The 21568-nt window shown below is 44.9% G+C and overlaps 1 protein-coding gene across 1 annotated transcript in view; it reads left to right on the top strand.

The window, feature by feature from the left end:
* Nucleotides 1-21132, top strand: part of LOC144497279 (L-selectin-like) — a 31028-nt gene extending 9896 nt beyond the window's left edge. Inside the window, exons 4-10 of the mRNA XM_078218299.1 lie at nt 53-160; nt 5022-5207; nt 5539-5724; nt 6409-6594; nt 7545-7652; nt 15958-15985; nt 17604-21132. Coding sequence (XP_078074425.1) covers nt 53-160; nt 5022-5207; nt 5539-5724; nt 6409-6594; nt 7545-7652; nt 15958-15985; nt 17604-17610 — 809 coding nt within the window. The 3' untranslated portion in view covers nt 17611-21132. The remainder of the gene's footprint in view (nt 1-52; nt 161-5021; nt 5208-5538; nt 5725-6408; nt 6595-7544; nt 7653-15957; nt 15986-17603) is intronic.
* Nucleotides 21133-21568: the final 436 nt, after the last annotated feature.

Here is a 21568-nt window from a genome sequence, read left to right as displayed (position 1 = left end):
CAGCCACGTTTGCCTGTATGTACATGGTCTTATGTTGTTCCTTTCCTAACAGCTTCATGCACGTCTACTTCATGCAGTGGTCATGGAGAATGTGTGGAAACTATTGGAAATTATGCATGTCAATGTAATGAAGGATTCGATGGATCAGAATGTGAATTTGGTAAGAACAATGTTCCCAAACACCGTGAATTACATTGTCTAAAATTATTCTTTACAGAAGTATAACAAATTGCTTAACATTTTGAGACACAAATTACTTTCTCCATCCTCATTGCTTTAACAAGGTTTTGAATCATTTATTACAGATTATGAATTCAATTAACCCATTGCTTTTTGTGCCGTTTTCAAACGGAACATCCTAATTGAAACATATACAACATGCTCGTAATGAATTGTTTTGTACATTGAGTAACATTTTGAATCAGGCACGATTCTGTACCTGGGAGGTGTGCACTAATCTCACATCATCAGGGAATCAGTTAACATCAGAATGGTGACAAGTACTGAATGTCCAATGGAGAGAGAGAGAGAGAGAGAGAGCATGGATGCAATAAAGCAAAGAATAAAGGACAGAGAAAGCAAGAACGCATGAAAAAGTAAACGAGGAAGGAAAGAATAAGGAAGAAAGGAAAAGCAAAAAGAGAGAAGAAACAATAAATAAATGAGAGGGAGAACGAAAAAGAGAGTGACACTGCCAGTTTTCTGAAATGAAGTACTCCCCCTTACATTCTAATGCTTAATATATCAAAACGCCTGCATGACTGCACCATGATGTGGAGATGCCGGCGTTGGACTGGGGTAAACACAGTAAGAAGTTTAACAACACCAGGTTAAAGTCCAACAGGTTTATTTGGTAGCAAAAGCCACACAAGCTTTCGGAGCTCTAATCATGGTGCATGACTGCACCATCCCACTGGTGAGAAACTGATATTAAAAGAAGTATTGTGAAAATATTTATCGATAAATAACAATTTCAAGTGAGTGTGTCAGCACTGCTCTGCATTGAGCATCACACTGTAATTATGCAGAGAGGGAGGAAGAAGGATTGCAGGACGATACTGCATTATTTCACTAATAGAGGAGACCGTGCCCTCTGGTAATACACATGAGAGATTTGGGTGTGCATTGCTAATGACTTTCTAACTATTAAAATGCATGTCTGCAAACTCCCAGGCAGTGCAAACCCGAATTTGACTATTTGTGCTCCCACAGTAAGAGGCTTAGAATTTTGGACTGGTAAAATGAGTCCTCATTGAGCTCCGAGTGCTTGCAGCCATGTTTGCCTGCAGGGGCATGGGACTACGTTGTTTTTTTTCCTCACAGCTTCATGCAAGTCTTCTTCTTGTAGTGGTCATATGAACATATGAATTAGGAGCAGGAGTTGGCTGCTTGGCCTCTCGAGGCTGCTCCACCATTCGCTAAGATTATAGCAGATCTGATTGTGGCCTTAACTCCACATTCCTGCTTAACCCCAATAACCTTTCACAACCTTTGTTCATCAAAAATCTATCTAGCTCTGCCCTAAAAATATTCAAAGGCCGGGATTTTACCAGTTTGCCTTGCCCATCGTTGGGCAGAGCGAGACGGGAGAATCGCCCGAAGATCCTGCCCGATTTCTCAGCTCTCGTGATCTTATGAGAGCCCCGGATTTCCAGCACGGTCAGCTTCTCAGCGAAAATGGGCGAGAGGCTGAATAAATTATTTAAATGTATCCTAATGCTCATTTAAATGGCATTGGCGAGCCTGGCGCTGAATCGTCCGGGTTCACTTGGCTTTATGGCCTCACTGGGAGAGGTTCTCTCTGGCGAGGAAAACATCTGCTCCCCATGAACGGGGAACAGTCATATTGGCTTCACTGGTAGAACTGGAGGCCATTGAGCCTCCCCCCCTGGGGAGGCCAAGGGCAAGCGGTGAGTGCCATGTGGGCAGTGCAAGCCTGACAGTGCCAGCATGGTACCTTGGTAATGCCCACCGGGTAGTGCCGGGGGTGGGATATATAGGGGTGGGGCTGATGGGGCAAGGCCCGGAGGGGCAGGGCCAGGCCAGGATGGCTTGATCAGTGAGGGAGGGGGGGGCCTGCTGCCACTTTGCAGGCGATCGGTGGAGGGCAGGGGGGGGGCACTGTCGCTGTGCATTGCCATCAGTCTGGGTGGTGGGGGGGCGGCAGGGGTTTCATTTTAGGTGGTGTGGGGCCTGCAATTGCCCGCGGGCCTCTGCAATTCCAGGTGGGGTGTACTGTGTTCCGGCTGCCTGCAATAGCAGAGGCCTAACAGTTCTCTCTCTGTTTGTCAGACCTCTGTTGTTGCTATTGTGCATGTGCAGAATCAGAGTTCCGCACATGCGCAATAGCTCCCACTGCAGGCTGGCTGGCGAATTAAGCTCCACCCACTGCCTGCAGCAGCTAGAAATGGTCGAGCCACTTTTCTCATGCACTATGTGCACAAGATTGGGCGTAAGCGTTCACCCAAAAAACAGATCTGCAACTCTCCTATTTTCACGTTAACTGGACACTTAGGGCCCGATTTTAGGGCGTGAAATCGTGGTAAAGTCGGGCATTGGGCCTTTAACGCAATCTGCACCCGAATCCGAGCAGATCGCGGCTTTACCGACACCCGATTCAGGCGCGGGTCCAGTCTGCGCCCAAATCAGGTGGCCCGATGATTTAAATGTATTCGCATGCTTTTAAATCAACTTAATGAATTGCGCGCCCAACTCTACCGCCAAATCCCACTTCAGCGTCTTCTGGTCTGTTCCGGATCCGCACTGTAAGCGACCTGCAAAATAAAAATCCGAAGCGGATTTCTATTCTGCAGGGGAACCTCCGAAGCCCATCCTCCTCGACCATCCTTCGCAGACCTCCCCGCTAACCATCCCGGCAGACCCCCACTCCCTCTGCCGGGATCAGACCCCCCTGGGAAGCAGGCCCCGCTTGGCAGAGCACACCCCCAACCTACCTCGATCACTGGTCTCCCTCCACCATCCTTCCAACCTGCAGTCCTTCGAGAGCCTGCAGCATCTTCCTGGCCTTCTGCTGGCGTCCGCCGGGGGGGGGGGGGGGGGGGGGGGTGTTCAGATGGGTCTCTGGTTGGGGGGGGAGAAGATGGGGGGGAGGATGGACTTGGGAGAATCTTGCAAACTGAAAATAATGTAGCATCTTCTTTGTGCTGCCTAATTATCTATGGGAAAGGTAATTAAACTACAGTGTCCTAGTGAGCAATCAGTGACCTGTATAATACATTTGTGATCTGTAACTGGATTGTTGATGTCCCTGTAGCCATGAGCCAGGTGCTCAAATGTTCAGTCATGTGGTGAACTTGGAAGAATTGTCCCCGTGGTGGAACTTGGTTGGAAATAAGATTCAAGGAGATTACTAAATCTAGGAAATCAACCATAGTGAAAAGAAGTTTGTATTGGCAACTCTTCTCTCACATTCCATGGCAGATGTGCCCCTACTTATGAATGTGATTTGCATGGGCAACGTTGGGTGCAGCTAATCTGCCTCTGGAGCAGCCTTGGATCCTTTCTTTCATCTTGTTTTCATCTGAACATTGCACAGAATTAGAGGAATTCCCTTTGGAAGATAATGTCAAAATTATAATCGCAGGAACTAAAAACCTGACAGTCAAAAATTTGGAAAATATTTCAAAGAAGATGCTACATTATTTTCAGTTTGCAAGATTCTCCCAAGTTCATCCTGCCCCCCTCTCTGCTCGCTCTGCTGTTTTTTTCTTTCGCGCCCGGGCGTGCTGCTTCAGATTTTTTTCGACCTGCGCGTGCGCAGTTCAGAGCTCCGATCGTTCCGGCAGCGCTAAGCCCCGCCCACTGCACGGATTGGACTGGAGCCGGCAAAAAGGGTATGGGCGCGCTGCAAAGAAGATCCCGGGCTCGGATCTGCATTACACCCGGATCCGGCCCTTAGACTCCAAATGTTAAAATTGGGCCCTTAGAACCATTCTCAGAAAATTTCGCCCAAAGACTCTGCTTCCAACACCTTTTGAGGAAGAGTTCCAAAGACTCACCACGCACTGAGAGAAAAAAATTGCCTCATCTCTGTCATAAATGAGCGATCCTTTATATTTAAACAATGGCTCCTAGTTCTAGATTCTCCCACAAGAGGAAATATCCTCTCCACATCCATCCTGCCAAGACCCCCTCAGGATCTTTAATGTTTAAATCAAGTTGCTCTTACTCTTCTTAACTCCAGTAAATACTAGCCTAACCTGTTCGACCTTCCCTCATAAGAGAACTCGCCAATTCCAGGTATTAGTTGAGTAAACCCTCTTTGAACTGCTTCCGACGCATTTACATCTTTCACTGAGAATGTATGGCAACTGTCGAAAATTATACAGAGGTGGTGAATCATACTGGGGTTCAGAAACACCATTGCAAAAATTAGTGTTTCCCGGTCATTATATTTCAACTCATTGTGGGTCTCAGATGTTACTAAACTGGGGTCACAATGAAATATACTTCAGCTGTGAAATGTGGAAGTCTGGAGGTTTCTGAACAAAGATTCACATGTCATCAGAGATTTCAGTTACAAATCAACCCATCACTTCAGTGGCCAACATAATTGGACATGGAGTTCCCAATGTATCTACAATATCGATACGGATATTCTCAGAGAAATCTCTTTATTATCATTCATTGCCAAAACACCTTTTTATGTATTGGAAACCATTAATGATAATAAATCTCACATTTATGTCGATGAACCACAATTTAAATTATAATTCTTATTCATAAAGATTAAGGAAAACATCTCTTCTTTAAAGTGCATTGAGTGCCCCCATGTACCTCAAAGTAACTATTATCAGAATTGCACCATGAGAGGCTTTGCAACAAAACCCCTGTCTGTCTCTCTGAGGCTGTTAGTTCTTGAGTTAAAGATGCGTGAGGACATGAGGAAGAATATACCTGGCAACAAAATAAATGGAATATTTTAATTATTACACATCAACATAAAAACACAAACTTCATTATACAATAACTAACACATTATTCCAATCCCTCCTATCCAGTTGAACAGTGTACCACTCTCAATGTTCCTGAACAAGCGACTATGAGCTGCGTCCATCCTAATGGAAACTTCAGCTTTGACTCCAGGTGTGAATTCCAGTGTGCAGCGGGGTTTACACTGCAGGGCTCTCAGAGTCTCCGGTGCAGTGCAACAGGAATGTGGACAGCAGAAGCACCCAGCTGTGAAGGTATGGTCTCCAACAATAGCCACTAAAATTACAACCCAACTGGCAACATCGGTGGCTAAAAGAATTCTACACGTCAGTTCTCTATAATATAGATATGCATTTTCCCAGATAAATCTACTAATTAATCATTAATGGCCAAAACACATTTTTTTGATTGGATACCTAAAATGATGAATCTCATATTTAAGTCGACTAACCACAATTCAATTTATAGTTCTTATTGATAAAGATCAAGGAAAGCTTCTCTCCTTTAAGATGCATTGAGATTTTCAAACTTGATAAATTTAGATATAAATGCAAGGATTATTCAACTCTCAATCTTCCATTCCAGTTATGAAATGTGAAGTTTTAAAGATCCCTAGAAATGGGACTAGAAACTGTTCCCATCCAATTGGAGACTTCAGTTATCGCTCAACTTGTGACTTTGGCTGTGTAGAAGGTTTCTCATTGAACGGGTCAGTGAGTCTTCAGTGTGAGGAATCGGGAGTGTGGTCATCACCAGTACCCGTCTGCCAAGGTAATCTGTCAGCTAGATTCTGCTTTCATGTATATTCTTGTTTCTATAATTGCACCACACCCCACTGAGGTTTCCAGTGTTCAGACACAGTATTGATCATGAGATAGTGATTGCAGGACCAGTGGAGTAAATGTTTTATAAAAGCAATATATTTTAACTCATTGCTGGTCTCAGATGTTACTAAACTGGGGTCACAATGAAATATACTTCAACTGTGAAATGTGGAAGTCTGGAGGTTTCTGAACAAAGATTCACATGTCATCAGAGATTTCAGTTACAAATCAATCCATCACTTCAGTGGCCAACATAATTGGACATGGAGTTCCCAATGTATCGACAATATCGATACGGATATTCTCAGAGAAATCTCTTTATTATCATTCATTGCCAAAACACCTTTTTATGTATTGGAAACCATTAATGATAATAAATCTTACATTTATGTCTATGAACCACAATTTAACTTATAATTCTTATTCATAAAGATTAAGGAAAACTTCTCTTCTTTAAAGTGCATTGAGTGCCCTCATGTGTCTCAGAGTAACTATTATCAGAGTTGCGCCATGAGTGGCTTCGCAAAAAAACAAGGAAAGCTTCTCTCCTTTAAGATGCATTGAGATTTTCAAACTTTATAAATTTAGATTTAAATGCAAGGATTATTCAACTCTCAATCTTCCATTCCAGTTATGAAATGTGAAGTTTTAAAGATCCCTAGAAATGGGACTAGAAACTGTTCCCATCCAATTGGAGACTTCAGTTATCGCTCAACTTGTGACTTTGGCTGTGTAGAAGGTTTCTCATTGAACGGGTCAGTGAGTCTTCAGTGTGAGGAATTGGGAATGTGGTCATCACCAGTACCCATCTGCCAAGGTAATCTGTCAGCTAGATTCTGCTTTCATGTATATTCTTGTTTCTATAATTGCACCACACCCCACTGAGGTTTCCAGTGTTCAGACACAGTATTGATCATGAGATAGTGATTGTAGGACCAGTGGAGTAAATATCGTCACGCCATAACCTCCCACAATCTATCATGACTGTGTGTTCTACTTGTGTTCCTGGGGAGCAGCATGGTTAACTTTTGTTTGATCTTTGATCTGTTGCTGCATTATTCTGTATTATCCTGGCTCTCCAAAGCCTTTCCACCACCAGAAAGGCATGAGTCGAGAGTGTGATGGAATACCCTCGACTTGCCTGAATTAGTGCAACTTCCACAACACTCAAGAAGGCCAACACCATATAGGACAAAACAGTCTACTCGATCAGCACTTCATCCACAGTGGATGACCACCAATGTGTCATGCATACAACACTGTCTTCACTGTGTACTGTGAAACATCCTTCCTAAGATTCAACATTCATCCCCAACCACACCAATGTATCATTGTTGCAGTATGTTATCTAGAGTTAACTATAGTATGCAGCAACTCACCAACGCTTCTTCAGCAGCACATTCTAATCTCATGACCTTCTCTGGCATCCAGAAGGACAAGGGCAGCAAGTGCATGTTACCTCCAAGTTGAGATGTTCATTCTATTCCAGCCCAGTCCCATCCAGTCCTGCACTGACCTCCTACCTAGACATCTATTTGCCAGCAGCAAGATTGGACAGTAATCAGTAGCTGGCTAACTATTGCCAGCAGCGCTAAAGTTGATTCAAGCACCCCCATCTCTGCTTTAGATCAGTTAGCTGACAGCCCAAACCTCGAACCATAAGTGGAACTTTCCTACTCTGCCCAGCTCTGCCCCACATCACAACTTCATGTTCTCACTCTTTCCTATATTCTAGTCATCACATTTGCAGCTTTTTTTTCTTTTTAGGTACCCAGCAGAAACAACACATACCTACAGAACTGATCAGCATTCTTCCTGGGACAGCCTGCTTAATTTCTTTTATTATCTGGCTTATCAAACACTATCGAAAGAAAGGTAATGCCTTTTTTTACAAATTTCACCTTTCTGCTATTTGATTGGTTACTACACAAAGTCCTCTCTCTGCTCAGGTGCACATTCCATGTGTCAATTTCATTGGTCAGTTAAGAAAATACACAAGATCTGATGAATGAGTGATGACTAAAAAGCAGTTTGGCGTCTAATTGACTGCCTGGACAGGCAATGATATGTGATGCCGGGTACAACCTACAAACAGGAAAGAAATAGAATGTAAAACTACAATCCTCAGAAGCAAGTTAAACAGTACAATTTACAGACTACAACAGAGGACCCCATTCTAAAAGTTTGTAACTGTTGTTACCTGGTCAAACACAGTAGTCATCTTGAACATAACAGTTATTGGGCCAGATTTGTGCTGTAAAGGTTGCAAGTAGCTAATGTTTGTTAGACTTCCATTTGTCCTTGAACTTGCTATGGGACTTGCTTGGCAAGTTATTGTGAGTGGGACATATAAGAACAGGCCATCTGGAGCCTGTGTGAAGAGGACCAGCAACCTTAACCAATCAGATTGAAAATCATTACTGAGCACACAGAAACCAAATAAGGAAGTAGAGCAGGCAATTCAATGTCAAATCAGGTGCAGAAAATGCAATAAAAAGAGGAAGAGAAAGATTGAATTGAGAGAAAAAAAGAGACAGATGGGAAACAAACGTTTAAAAACAACTTTAAAAAAAATTCCAACACAAATTAAAAATTGAAATAATGTAATTCTACACTTGTAAAAGTTAATTTTAAGTTCCAGAGAGGAATAGATAAGTTCTATCTGTGAGGGATTTATTCAGTATCAGTGACATCAGTAGAGGAATTTCATGTCTTTCAATATTTGATTTAATTTGATTTGATTTATTATTCATGTCCTTCAATATATTTGAATGGGAGCCAGAGACGAGATGCTAATTTTGTTTCCTTATGGAGAAATGATGCTTCTCTGACAGCAACTTCCAGATTTTCATGTATAACTATACATCCACACTCTGGACATTACTGTCTAATTTATGCATAAATAACAGTGAAAACTGTTAGCACAGCAAGTAACAGCTCAATCTGGTCTTTTGGTCCTGTTGGCATATTAACTAGAACAACTCTTTGTTCTTCCAGTCTGATGCGCGATATAACACACGAGAGGCGTGATGTACTCGGGAAATAAAGGCTTTTATTGACAACAATAACAGAGCTACCATATACAGTACACGATCCCAGACTAAAGGATCACCAGGCAGAGCAGTGACCTTTATACCTCTCCCAGGAGGCGGAGCCGACTTGGGTGTACCATAACAACTATATTAACAGGTAGAACAGCCCAACCCTAACCCCAACAGTAACATATATACAGACTCATAGTACTGGCCAGACCATGGCTCAGCACTACCTAGTGGGAACCAACAATGGTTCACCACATTCACCCCTCCTTTGAAAACAAAGGCCGGCGGGATACAAAACACAGAATAATTGTTCATTTGTCTATAAGTTCAAGCGGTCTGGGGGACTGCACCGTCACTGTGACCTCCTCAACACCGGCGATGACACCGGTTCAGGCAATCGCGGTGACGTTCTCTCCAAGGCGGTGTCCAGCGACTCCTCCAGTTCCTCACGGGCCGGTAGACCACGAGGTGGTGACAATCCGCTGAACTCGGCCACGCCTTGAAGTGGCGACCATCTCCTGGACTCAGGCAAGCTGCACCCGGGAGTAAGAGGGTTAAGTGATGGTCCCGATACTGCCCGCGCCGTGTCAGGAGGGGAAAAAATGGTTGGGGGGTCCCTAACAGTAGGTGTGGGAGCGACAGGGGTTTCCAAGTCCCCTGCTGGCGCCAGATCTCGAATCGAGACCGTGTCCTCTCGCCCGTCAGGATGTGCCACGTAGGCATACTGAGGGTTGGCGTGGAGGAGGTGGACCTGTTCAACCAGAGGGTCGGACTTGCGGGTCCTAACATGTCGCCGCAGGAGGACAGGTCCTGACTACGTCAACCAAGACGGTAATGAGGTCCCAGAGGAAGACTTCCTAGGGAATGAAAACATTCTCTCATGAGGAGTAGCGTTGGTTGCCGTACACAGGAGTGAGCGTATGGAGTGGAGCGCATCAGGGAGTACCTCTTGCCAACAGGAGACTGGAAGAACTTTAGACTTCAACGCCAGTAAGACAGCCTTCCAGACTGTAGCATTCTCTCGTTCGACCTGTCCGTTACCCCTTGGGTTGTAGCTCGTGGTTCTACTCGAGGCAATCCTGTATGAGAGCAGGTATTGCCTCAAGTCATCGCTCATGAACGACGAGCCCCTATCGCTGTGGATGTAACAGGGGTAACCGAACAGGGTGAAAAGATCACGAAATGCCTTGATAACCGTGGCAGCGGTCATATCAGAACAGGGAATGACAAAAGGGAATCGTGAGTACTCATCAACCACATTGAGGAAGTACACGTTCCGATCTGTCGAGGGAAGGGGGCCCTTAAAGTCCACACTCAGTCTTTCGAAGGGACGAGTGGCCTTAACGAGTTGTGCTCTGTCAGGTCGGTAAAGGTGCGGTTTGCATTCCGCGCATACCCGGCAGCTTCTGGTTATGGACCTGACATCCTCCACCGAGTAGGGTAGATTCCGGGCTTTTATGAAGTGGTAGAGCCGAGTGACCCCCGGATGGCAGAGGTCATTGTGGAGAGCCTGCAATCGATTCTCCTGCATACTAGCGCATGTTCCACCCGACAGGGCATCCGAGGGCTCGTTGAGCTTCCCTGGACGATACATGATATCGTAATTATAGGTGGAGAGTTCGATTCTCCACCTCAAGATCTTATCATTCTTGATCTTACCCCGTAACGTGTTGTTGAACATGAACGCCACGGACCGCTGGTCCGTGAGCAGAGTGAACTGTTTGCCCGCCAAGTAATGGCGCCAATGCCGAACGGCCTCCACAATGGCCTGGGCCTCCTTTTCCACCGCCGAGTGTCGAATTTCAGGGCCTTGGAGGGTGCGAGAGAAAAAGGCGACGGGCCTGCCCGCCTGGTTAAGTGTGGCGGCCAGGGGGAAATCAGATGCATCACTCTCCACCTGGAAGGGGATGGACTCGTCGATAGCATGCATCGTGGCTTTCGCGATGTCGGCTTTTATTCTTGCAAAGGCTAAGCGAGCCTCTGTTGCTAGGGGAAAAGAGGTAGACTTGATGAGTGGACGGGCTTTGTCCGCGTAATTGGGAACCCACTGTGCGTAGTATGAGAAGAAGCCTAAGCATCTTCTCAGTGCTTTGACGCTAGTGGGCAGGGGAAGTTCGAGGAGAGGACGCATACGGTCTGGATCAGGGCCAAGGACCCCTTTTTCCACCACGTATCCGAGGATAGCTAGGCGGCGCGTGCAAAATACACACTTCTCCCTATTGTAGGTCAGATTCAGGCGAGATGCAGTGCGTAAGAATCTAAAAAGGATGGCATCGTGGTCCTGCTGGTCATGGCCGCAGATGGTGACGTTATCCAGGTACGGGAAGGTAGCCTGCAGCCCGTTCTGGTCCACCATTCGGTCCATAGCACGCTGGAAAACTGAGACCCCATTCGTGACACCAAAAGGAACCCTTAAAAAATGGTACAGGCGACCATCTGCCTCAAAGGCCGTGTATTGTTGGTCCTCTGGGCGAATGGGGAGTTGGTGGTAAGCAGATTTTAAGTCGATGGTGGAGAACACCCGGTACTGCGCAATCTGATTAACCATGTCAGATATGCGCGGGAGGGGATACGCATCCAGCTGCGTGTATCTGTTGATGGTCTGACTATAGTCTATGACCATCCGGGGTTTGTTCCCATTCTTAACCACCAGGACTTGCGCTCTCCAGGGACTAGCGCTAGGTTGGATGATCCCTTCCTTGAGGAGCCGCTGAACTTCAGATCGAATGAAGATCCGATCTTCAGCGCTGTAACGCCTGCTCTTTGTTGCGATGGGCTTGCAGCCTGGCACGAGATTCTGGAATAGGGAGGGTGTAGTAATCCTAAGCGTTGAGAGGCTACATGTGGAGCGCGTTGGGCAATTTAAAGGCTGCGGGTCTCCCACTGAAAGCGGAGGGAGTGGCCCATCGTACTGCAGGGTTACACTCTTCAAGTGGACCATAAAACCTAGTCCTAGGATTATTGGCGCGCAAAGATGCGGTAACACAAGGAGCTTGAAGTTCTCGTAGACTGTGTCCTGCACTGTCAGATTGACCACGCAACTCCCTAGCACGGTGACAGACCAGGACCTTGACGCCATCGAAATTGTCTGCTTGACAGCCCAAATCTGGAGACCACACCGCTTCACGGTGTCTGGATGAATGAAGCTCTCCGTGCCCCTGCTGTCAAACAGACAATAAATCGGGCGTTTGTTTACCTGTATGTCCATCATGGACTTGTCGAGTCTGTGAGGCTTGGCCTGGTCCAGGATGATCGACGCCACCGTTGGTTCATGGGTGCAACTGCAGGCAGCTGAGATGGTTGATGAGGATGCCTGCTGGTCATTCGCGGACGGTGCCGACCAACATGGCTGCCCCCATAGGTCGCACATGGCCGATGGCGCCAAAACCTGCAGCCCCTGCAGGTCGTACGTGTCTTGTGACTCCGTCGTTCGGAATGGCGACGTCCTGGAATCGCACATGGCAGAAGACCTTGAAGATGCAGAAGACAAGGAGGCCGGCTCCGGGGAGTCACACGCCGCACTGCTGGTCTTGGATGAAAGTTTGGACCGGCATATCTTGGAATAGTGCCCCTTCTTGCCGCAGGCGGAGCACAACACCGCTTTAGCTGGACATCGCTGCCGAGGGTGTTTCACCCCCCCACAGAAGTAACACCGCGGGCCGCCTGGAGCTGCTGCCGTCGTCAGGTCCGAGGCTGGGAACGCAATCGCGCAGTTTTTCGGTCCCGCTGAATGAAGTGGAGTCAGTGACTGCCCCTGCCACGCTGTCTCCACGTGGTCGTCGGGGTACATCGCCAGACTTTTGGAGGCCGTTTCTAGAGCGTCAGCTAACTCTATGGATTTAGTGAGGTCGAGGTTACCTTGCTCCAACAGCCGAAGGTGGATGTACGACGAGCCGATTCCCGCCACGAACGCATCTCGAGCGAGGTCGTTCATGTACTGGTCTACCGACATTGCCTTGCAGTTGCAGGCTCTGGCTAGCTGCTGAAGCTCGCACGCGTACTGTTCCGTCGTTTCGCCGGGCTGCCGCCGTCGAGTGGCTAGAAGGTATCGAGCATGCATCTCATTCGGCGGTTTGTTGTATCGCTTCTTGAGAAGCTCGAGGGCCCCTTTGTAGTCGGTGGCCGCATGGATCGCTAGGTTTACACCGTCGCTTACCCTCGCGTGGAGGACCCGGAGTCTGTCGGCGTCGTTGTTGACCGCTGTGGAGGCGTCGAGGTAATCCTGGAAACACTTCAGCCAGTGGTCGAAAGTGTTCGATGCGCCCGCCGCACGTGGGCCAACGTAAGCCGTTCGGGTTTAAGCATTTGCTCCATGTTTTCTTTGTCGTTTTTTTTTCACCAAAAAAAAAGAATTTATTTGTTGTCAATAAAATTGATGCGCGATATAACACACGAGAGGCGTGATGTACTCGGGAAATAAAGGCTTTTATTGACAACAATAACAGAACTACCATATACAGTACACGATCCCAGACTAAAGGGTCACCAGGCAGAGCAGTGACCTTTATACCTCTCCCAGGAGGCGGAGCCGACTGGGGTGTACCATAACAACTATATTAACAGGTAGAACAGCCCAACCCTAACCCCAACAGTAACATATATACAGACTCATAGTACTGGCCAGACCATGGCTCAGCACTACCTAGTGGGAACCAACAATGGTTCACCACACAGTCAGATCGAGTGGAGGAGAGAGATAGATCACAGTTAACAGCACCTCTGATAACGCAACACTGACTCATTACTATATTGGATTATTTAGGTAAGTTCATTTTTCTAAATCGTAGAGCCGAGATTGAGCTCTGAAACTGCTGATTCAGAAAAAAATGTGTTAAAGACAATGTAGCAGCAGGTGGCTCAGTTTCTATTTTCACATCTATCACTGTTTATTAGCTATTTCTGTACAATCAGTGGCCACTTCCTGTGCAAGTTAGATAAGATATCCCAGTTTTTAGCATTTAAACTGCCATATTGCATTGAGTCACAGAAATAGGAATCTATCAACTTCAAGATTTATGATTAAATAAGTGACTGTTTGAATATCCGATCTGGGAGGGAGTTTAAAGATGATAAAAATAAGTGCAGGGGAAATGATCTGACAGTGAATGCATTATGACACATTCTGGCTTGCACGCTTCAATAACTGTCACCCTCTAGAGTGCAACATGTCAAGCATGAATAATTTCATTCCAATATTTTGGAATTTTCCTCGATCTGAATTTACCCTGTTGAAGCCAATGATGAATCTTTGTAATACATTTCCTCAGGAGATTAAATAGGTGGAGTAGACATCAAAATAAAGTGGATTGTGTAGTGTTAGGTAAGAATTAAACTCGCTGTGCACAGTGGCCATTTTTCCATTGACTGTTTTCTTATGTTGTAACACAATGGAATAATGAAGGCAATCCCACCGGATGGGTAATAGTGATCAGTGGGTAATTATTTTTTAGCCTTGAACATATGGTACAGTAAAAGCCATTTCATGTGACTATAAAGACAAGAGCCATACAAAGAGCAGAAACTGATTTAATCTTTCTTGGATGAGTTTGAGTTAGATCGCAGGATATTGGGATTATTAAAATGTGCAGAAAGACAGTGTTTTGTGTAAGTCTTTTTTATTGCAAAAATCTGGCATTTTGCAAGATGGCAGATTACAGAAGTTCAATAATAAATTAATTGTTATTTATTTGACTAGTAAACCACTATTTTAAAAGAAAACTCAGATAGAAATGTAATAGAAATAGTGTTGGCTCCCCTTTGTGGAAATTAGATTTAAATTTATCATAGTGATCCGTCTGAAAGTGGTTAGCACTGCTGCCTCACTGCACCAGGGAGGTTCACCTGATGGGGTTCACCCCTCGGTTCAATTCCAGTCTTGGGTGACTGTCTGTGTGGGTTTGAGTCTGCACGTTCTCCCCGTGTCTGCGTGGCTTTCCTCCGGGTGCTTCGGTTTCCTCCCAGTCCAAAGATGTGTAAGTTAGGTAGATCAGCCATGGTAAATGCGCAGGATTATGGGGATAGGGCCCGACCTAGGGACCTGGGTAAGATGTTCTGTCGGAGAGTCGGTGCAGAAATGATGGACTGATTGGCCTCCTTCTGCACTGTATGAATTCTATGGTAGAAATGCACATTGATCTGAATTTATTACAAAATACTTCCATTATCTTTGGGCTGAGATGGACATTGATCTATTGACATGATTTTATAATAACTACTGCATTTGCTTTTTTTTCTTTGTATCTTGGGAGCCTGTAAGCTCACTTTTCATTGTGCAGCATATAATGGTAATAAAGTTGAATTGAATTGGAGTTTAATGTGGAAAAGTGCGAAGTGATTCACTTTGGAAGGAGTAACAGGAATACAGAGTACTGGGCTAATGGTAAGATACTTGGTAGTGTGGATGAACAGAGAGATCTCGGTGTCCATGTGCATAGATCCCTGAAAGTTGGCACCCAGGTTGATAGGGTTGTTAAGAAGGCGTACGGTGTGTTAGCTTTTATTGGTAGAGGGATTGAGTTTCGGAGCCAGGAGGTCATGCTGCAACTGTACAAAACTCTGGTGCGGCCGCACTTGGAGTATTGCGTACAGTTCTGGTCGCCGCATTATAGGAAGGATGTGGAAGTGTTGGAAAGGGTGCAGAGGAGATTTACCAGGATGTTGCCTGATATGGTGGGAAAATCGTATGAGGAAAGGCTGAGGGGCTTGAGGTTGTTTTCGTTAGAGAGAAGAAGGTTAAGAGGTGACTTAATAGAGGCATACAAGATGATCAGAGGATTAGATAGGGTGGATAGTGAGAGCCTTTTTCCTCGGATGGTGATGGCTAACACTAGGGGACATAGCTTTAAATTGAGTGGTGATAGATATAGGACAGATGTTAGAGGTAGGTTCTTTACTCAGAGAGTAGTAAGGGCGTGGAATGCCCTGCCTGCAGCAGTAGTGGACTTGTCAACATTAAGAGCATTCAAATGGTTATTGGCTAAACATATGGATGATATTGGAATAGTGTAGGTTAGATGGGCTTTAGATTGGTTTCACAGGTTGGCGCAACATTGAGGGCCGAAGGGCCTGTACTGCGCTGTAATGTTCTATGTTCTATGTTCTATGAATTGAGTTGATATATTTACTTTTTTGTCTTCTAGTGATGAAGAAAGGATTTTCATCCATAAGGTAATGCTTTGTATCTATCTGTGTAAAATAAATTGCAGTCCGTTTGACTGATATCTCAATGTTTGAACAATCAGGTTGACAAATGCAATCATGACTGTAGCCAATAGGATTCCAGCTTTAGCTCCTTATACAATGATGTGGTTAATTAGATAATGCATCTGCTTGGATTTCTGGATAGTAAAACCACCTCCACCTCTCACTGACATTCCCAAATCGCAGCAGTTTTTCAATGACCTGATTATCGGGTTCATTTTTAATTCTCTTTCCAATATTTCATTTTACAATCAGTCCCTTCAACTTCATCAGATTGTGTCTTCCCTCAGATCTTTTTCACTGCTCAGTTGTTCATCCAAGTTATTCCTCCAATCGTTGACTATTTTCTACTTTCACTTATTCCTTCTCAGGCCTGACAACTATGGAACTCCTTACCTCCTTCTTTCTTCCTTACCTCCTGTCTTCTATATTACATCACCTAATCATTGTTTTCATATATGTATTGTATTCTTTCCTCCTCAATTAAACTTGGCTGGGATTCTCCCAAAAAATAAGTGCCCAATGGGATATTCCTGCCTGTTTTTTGGGCATACTTAATTTCATGAATCTCTGACACTCTATGCTCCACAGAGTGCCTCAGGGGGATTCATGCTGGAAAGTGGGGGCGGGGCCTCATCCCCCTGGAGAGGCCGGCAGCATAGTGCTCAGCAGGCCACTGTGCATGCGCCGATCTGTCAGTGGGGAGATTGGCATATGTGCACTGGCAGCCCCCCCCCCCCCCCCCCCACCCCCCTACCCCCCACCTACATTGCCAGTCTCCCAACCGCTGGCCTTCCAATGTTATCCTAGACTCCCACCACGGGCCAGCCCCAATCATCAGCCTCTCATGGCCAGTCCCAATCTCCCCCCCAACCACGGCCAGCCTCAATCCCCTCCCTATGGCCAGCCGCAATCCCTCCCCACCCCCATGGCAAGGCCCGATCGCCGGCCTCTCTTCCTCCCCCACCAATCCCATTGCAGAGTGCACAGTAGTCCTTCGTCCCCATCACCAATTGGCCCTGCAGTAGGCCCCGCCCCCTGACACCATCACCTTGGCACTGTCTCCCCGGCAGGCAGTGCCAGAGTGCCAGGCACCCAGTCCCCGACCTCCCGGGGGGCCTGAATGGCCTCTATCCCTACCAGCAGGGTGAGCACACCTGTTTCCCAATGGTGGGGAGCAGTTGTAAACCCTGCTGGTAGGGGAACCTCTCCCAGCGCAGGGAGAGACACTAGCTGGCCCGCACACTACTGCCTTGGGCCCGCTAATCATATGGAAATGTGAATTTCCCTATGGTAATCAGCCCCGTGCTGATTTCTGACGTGGGGCTGATTACATCAGAAAAAGGGCCTGGGAAACCCGCGATCGGTCGGATGCCGGTTGCAAGTCCCACCAAAGGCCTCCTGCTGATGTTTCCCAGCCCGATAATGAAGCAACTAATTAGCTGACACCCTTGTTAGGCTACCTCTAATGAAGGAACTGTTGCCATTTCATGTGAAGGAACCATGCTTAGTCAATCAGAACACATTTAAAGTGTTGTCATCAAATAATGATAACAGATTCTCTATGTTGCTCCTTTAATTACAGGACTTAAATAGACTGGCCAGCTCCAAGATTCAACCAGCAAAAAAAGGGGATGTTCAACACTGGAGACATATATTTTCTTCACAAAGAATCGGAAACTTTTTGTCACTATGATTCGCTAAAAAATGTAAAGTGTATTCAAATATAGAATGATATCACCCTGTAATACAATGTGTTTAAAAGTGAAGTTGTCATTCTTGGGTTTCTGATGGTAATTAGAAGGAGAAACCAATGTTTATGCTCCATGTTATCAACCATTACTGAGCAGTTTTGGAGATCCAACAAGCTGCCCTATACTTCAGAACAACCAAAATGTGTAAAGTATTCGTTAAATTAATGTTCTTGTTTAATGAGTTTGATTGGTTGGTTAATGTGTAGAGATAGAGTCATAGAGGTTTACAGCATGGAAACAGGCCCTTCGGCCCAACTTGCCCATGCCGCCCTTTTTTTAAAAAACCCCTAAACTAATCCCAATTGCCCGCATTTGGCCCATATCCCTCTATACCCATCGTACCCATGTAACTATCTAAATGCTTTTTAAAAGATAAAATTGTACCCGCCTCTACTACTATCTCAGTTGTTTGGGTTTAATCTCAGTTGTTTGGGTTTAATCTCAGTTTGCTTGGGTTTAATCTCAGTTTGTTTGGGTTTAATCTCAGTTTGCTTGGGTTTAATCTCAGTTTGTTTGGGTTTAATCTCAGTTTGCTTGGGTTTAATCTCAGTTTGTTTGGGTTTAATCTCAGTTGTTTGGGTTTAATCTCAGTTTGTTTGTTTAGGTTTAATCTCAGTTTAGAGTCTCCCACCCTCCCCCCTCCTCTAACCTCAAAAAAAGGACTTGGAGTGAGAGCAGATAAGCTTTTTTTTTCTCTCTTTCGTTTCTTATTAAGGGAAGTTAGCAGGGATGTCAGTGCAGGCAGTGCAATGTTCATCCTGTGGGATGTTTGAGGTGATGGACACCAGTAGTGTCCCAGTTGAGTATACCTGCAGGAAGTGCATCCAATTCCAGCTCCTTGAAGACCGTGTTAGGGATCTGGAGCTGGATGAACTTCGGATCATTCGGGAGGCAGAGGTGGTCATAGATAGAAGCTTCAGGGATGTAGTTACTCCGAAGAATGAAGATAGATGGGTGACGGTGAGAGGGGCTAGGAGGAAGCAGTCAGTGCAGGGATCCCCTGTGGTCGTTCCCCTCGGCAAAAAATATACCACTTTGGATATTGTTGGAGGGGGGGGGAACTAATGAGGCTCAGACTGGCTCGCAAAATGTGAATCGGGTTGTTTTGCAGCTTCAGAAATGCACACCAAACTCATATTTGACTTTTCCCTGGACTTTTGTGTTTTTTTACCCAAAGGCAAGCCACAATCCAATCTGGAAGAAGCCTGGATGCCGAACATGTTAAATGTTAAATTTCAATTTCCAAACGACTGCCTGTAAATCTATGGAGTGGGGCAGCTGCTTTTTAACTTTCACAAGTAGGGCAATTTTTTTCAAAGTAAAAGATAGCTGGACGTTTAAATTCAGTCTAAAACATGACAGGAGAGTTCAGCAGAATATGTTCCTGCAGTGAGAGCATGCAGTGAGAGAAGGAGTCAGAGCCTTCAGAAAAAATAGGAAAAAAGAAATTTTGTTGAAAAAGAATTGAAAGGAAATTGTCTCGGAAAGACGGAGGGCGGGATTTTCTGGCCATGCTCACCCTAAAACTGGAAAATCCCACCCGACGTCAATGGACCTTTGCATGGTCCGCCCCCGCCTGCTACGATTCCCGTGATGGGCGGAACAAGAAAATTCCCCTCTGAATCTTCATTGGAAATTCTATCCCTTTGTTATCTTAGAAAGAAAAGGTTAAAGGAATCGGGGAGACTGGCTGGTCTGAAATTCTGAAGAGAACTAAGAAATTGTTCTTGATGATAAAAGGTTCCAATATTAGAGGAAAGTACAAGTGCTATATCTAAAAAATAATATATTTGTGGAATCAATTGCTCAAGAAACAGTGACCCTAAGGCAGCTGCAAACATTTCTGGAGAGAGAAGGGATTGAAGAAAATTAGGGAACACTTTGGACTGACTACACTTAAAAAGTATTTCATTGGTCCAAAGTGCTTTGGGATGTCCTGAGATAATGGAAGACACTATATAAATGCAAGACTTATGTCCTTTCTGATTTGTCAAAAAGGAACAAGCTTTTTGTGTCACTAACAATTTTCAGTACATTTTAAAACATCCCCTCACTAAATTTTCTTCAAATCCATTCATATTTTAACATAAGTAACCAAGCAAATAATGCCAAATATCCAAGTTATTGTTGGCTTCCACAGACCAACAGGTTTGCTATTTTTTGGTGAATCTGATGCACAACTTGCTTTATACTTTTGAAAGCTGTTTATGAATTGTATTGCAGTATTTTGTTGGTTCAAGGGTTTGTATTTGATTAAAGCACAGCTTTATTTTAGCACATGCTATGTGAATAAAACCAACTAAAAAGTTGTTCAGTGTCTTTGAGCTGAGCCCTGACAGGATTGTTAATATCTGCAGGGACCTATGAAATTCTGTGCATTGATTAGTTAGATTTAGTTCTACGAATATATACACAGGTAAATGTGAAAAATTAGAATTTATGATTTAGAATAATGAGATAAGAACAGAAAATAGTGTTAATTTCTGCAAGTTTCGGAAAGAGAAAATTAACATTTTGGACCTAATCTTTCATTACAAATATCAGAGTTATGTCTGATTATTCTAGGGTGGAAGAGTCAATTACCAGGGGGTATATGTTTAAGGTGCGAGGGGCAAGGTTTAAAGGAGATGTACGAGCAAGATTTTTACACAGAGGGTGGTGGATGCCTGAAACTCACTGCCGGGGGAGGTAGTGGAAGCGGATACGGTAGTGACTTTTAAGGGGTATCTTGACAAATACATGAATAGGATGGGAATAGAGGGATATGGTCCCCGAAAGGGGTAGGAGGTTTTAGTTCAGTCGGACAGCATGGTCGGTGCAGGCTTGGAAGGGCTGAAGAGCCTGTTCCTGGGCTGTAATTCTTTTTGTTCTTTGTCCTTTATATCTTCAGCTGTTTTTGCATTGCTTTGCCCAACCTAAGATGGCCAACCAGACAATACCACACTGTGCCATAATTCTTGGCTTGTGAATTTGTACTGTAGCTAGAATTAATGTGGTTAAAGTTGTTAATCCCAGGATATTTTATGGTTAAATATGTCAATAGGTTCATCGGCTCAGGTTGATTAGTGGCATATTTAAATGGTAAATGTATATTTAAATGGATTGTGGGTGTCCTGTTTACAATAACACTTATTGCGTCATAATAAATCAACAAGGACTGTGTGCATGAACACAAGCTTATAAAGTTCTTGAACTTTCCTTTACAATTGTAAAGTCAGGATCAAAAAGATCACTGAAAGTCTCTGCAAAGGGAAAAAAAATGTGATAATAATATTGTTTTATTTCTCTCTGTGTCCACTGCTTAAAGATATTGCATGTGTCAAAGACTTGGGTTAAACACAATAAAAGGATTAAGTTGCAAATCCTATTTGGTTGTCAGATTCAAATTGTTGTACACACTAACACAAACAGGTGGCATGGTGGCACAGTGGTTAGCACTGCTGCCTCACAGTGCCAGGGACCCGGGGTTCGATTCCAGCCTTGGGTGACTGTGTGGAGTTTGCATGTTCTCCCCATGTCTGCGAGGGTTTCCTCTGGGTGCTCTGGTTTCCTCCCCAGTCCAAAGATGTGTGGGTTAGGTTGATTGGCTATGCTAAATTGCCCCTTAGTGTTGGGGAACGAGTAAGATAAATACATAGGGTTAAAGGGATAGAGCCTGGGTGGGATTATTGTTGCTGTAGACTCGATGGGCCAAATGTCCTCCTTCTGCACAGTAGGGATTCTATGAAATGTTACTTTCAGACTGCAGCATCCAAGTTTAACACGCTTTTACAATTCTCACAAGGGGCGTTAAAAT

The sequence above is a fragment of the Mustelus asterias genome, chromosome 8 (genome assembly GCF_964213995.1).
Source record: "Mustelus asterias chromosome 8, sMusAst1.hap1.1, whole genome shotgun sequence".
Taxonomy (NCBI): Eukaryota; Metazoa; Chordata; class Chondrichthyes; order Carcharhiniformes; family Triakidae; genus Mustelus; species Mustelus asterias.
The sequence above is the reverse complement of the archived record's forward strand: the minus strand, read 5'-3'. Positions and strand labels throughout refer to the sequence as shown.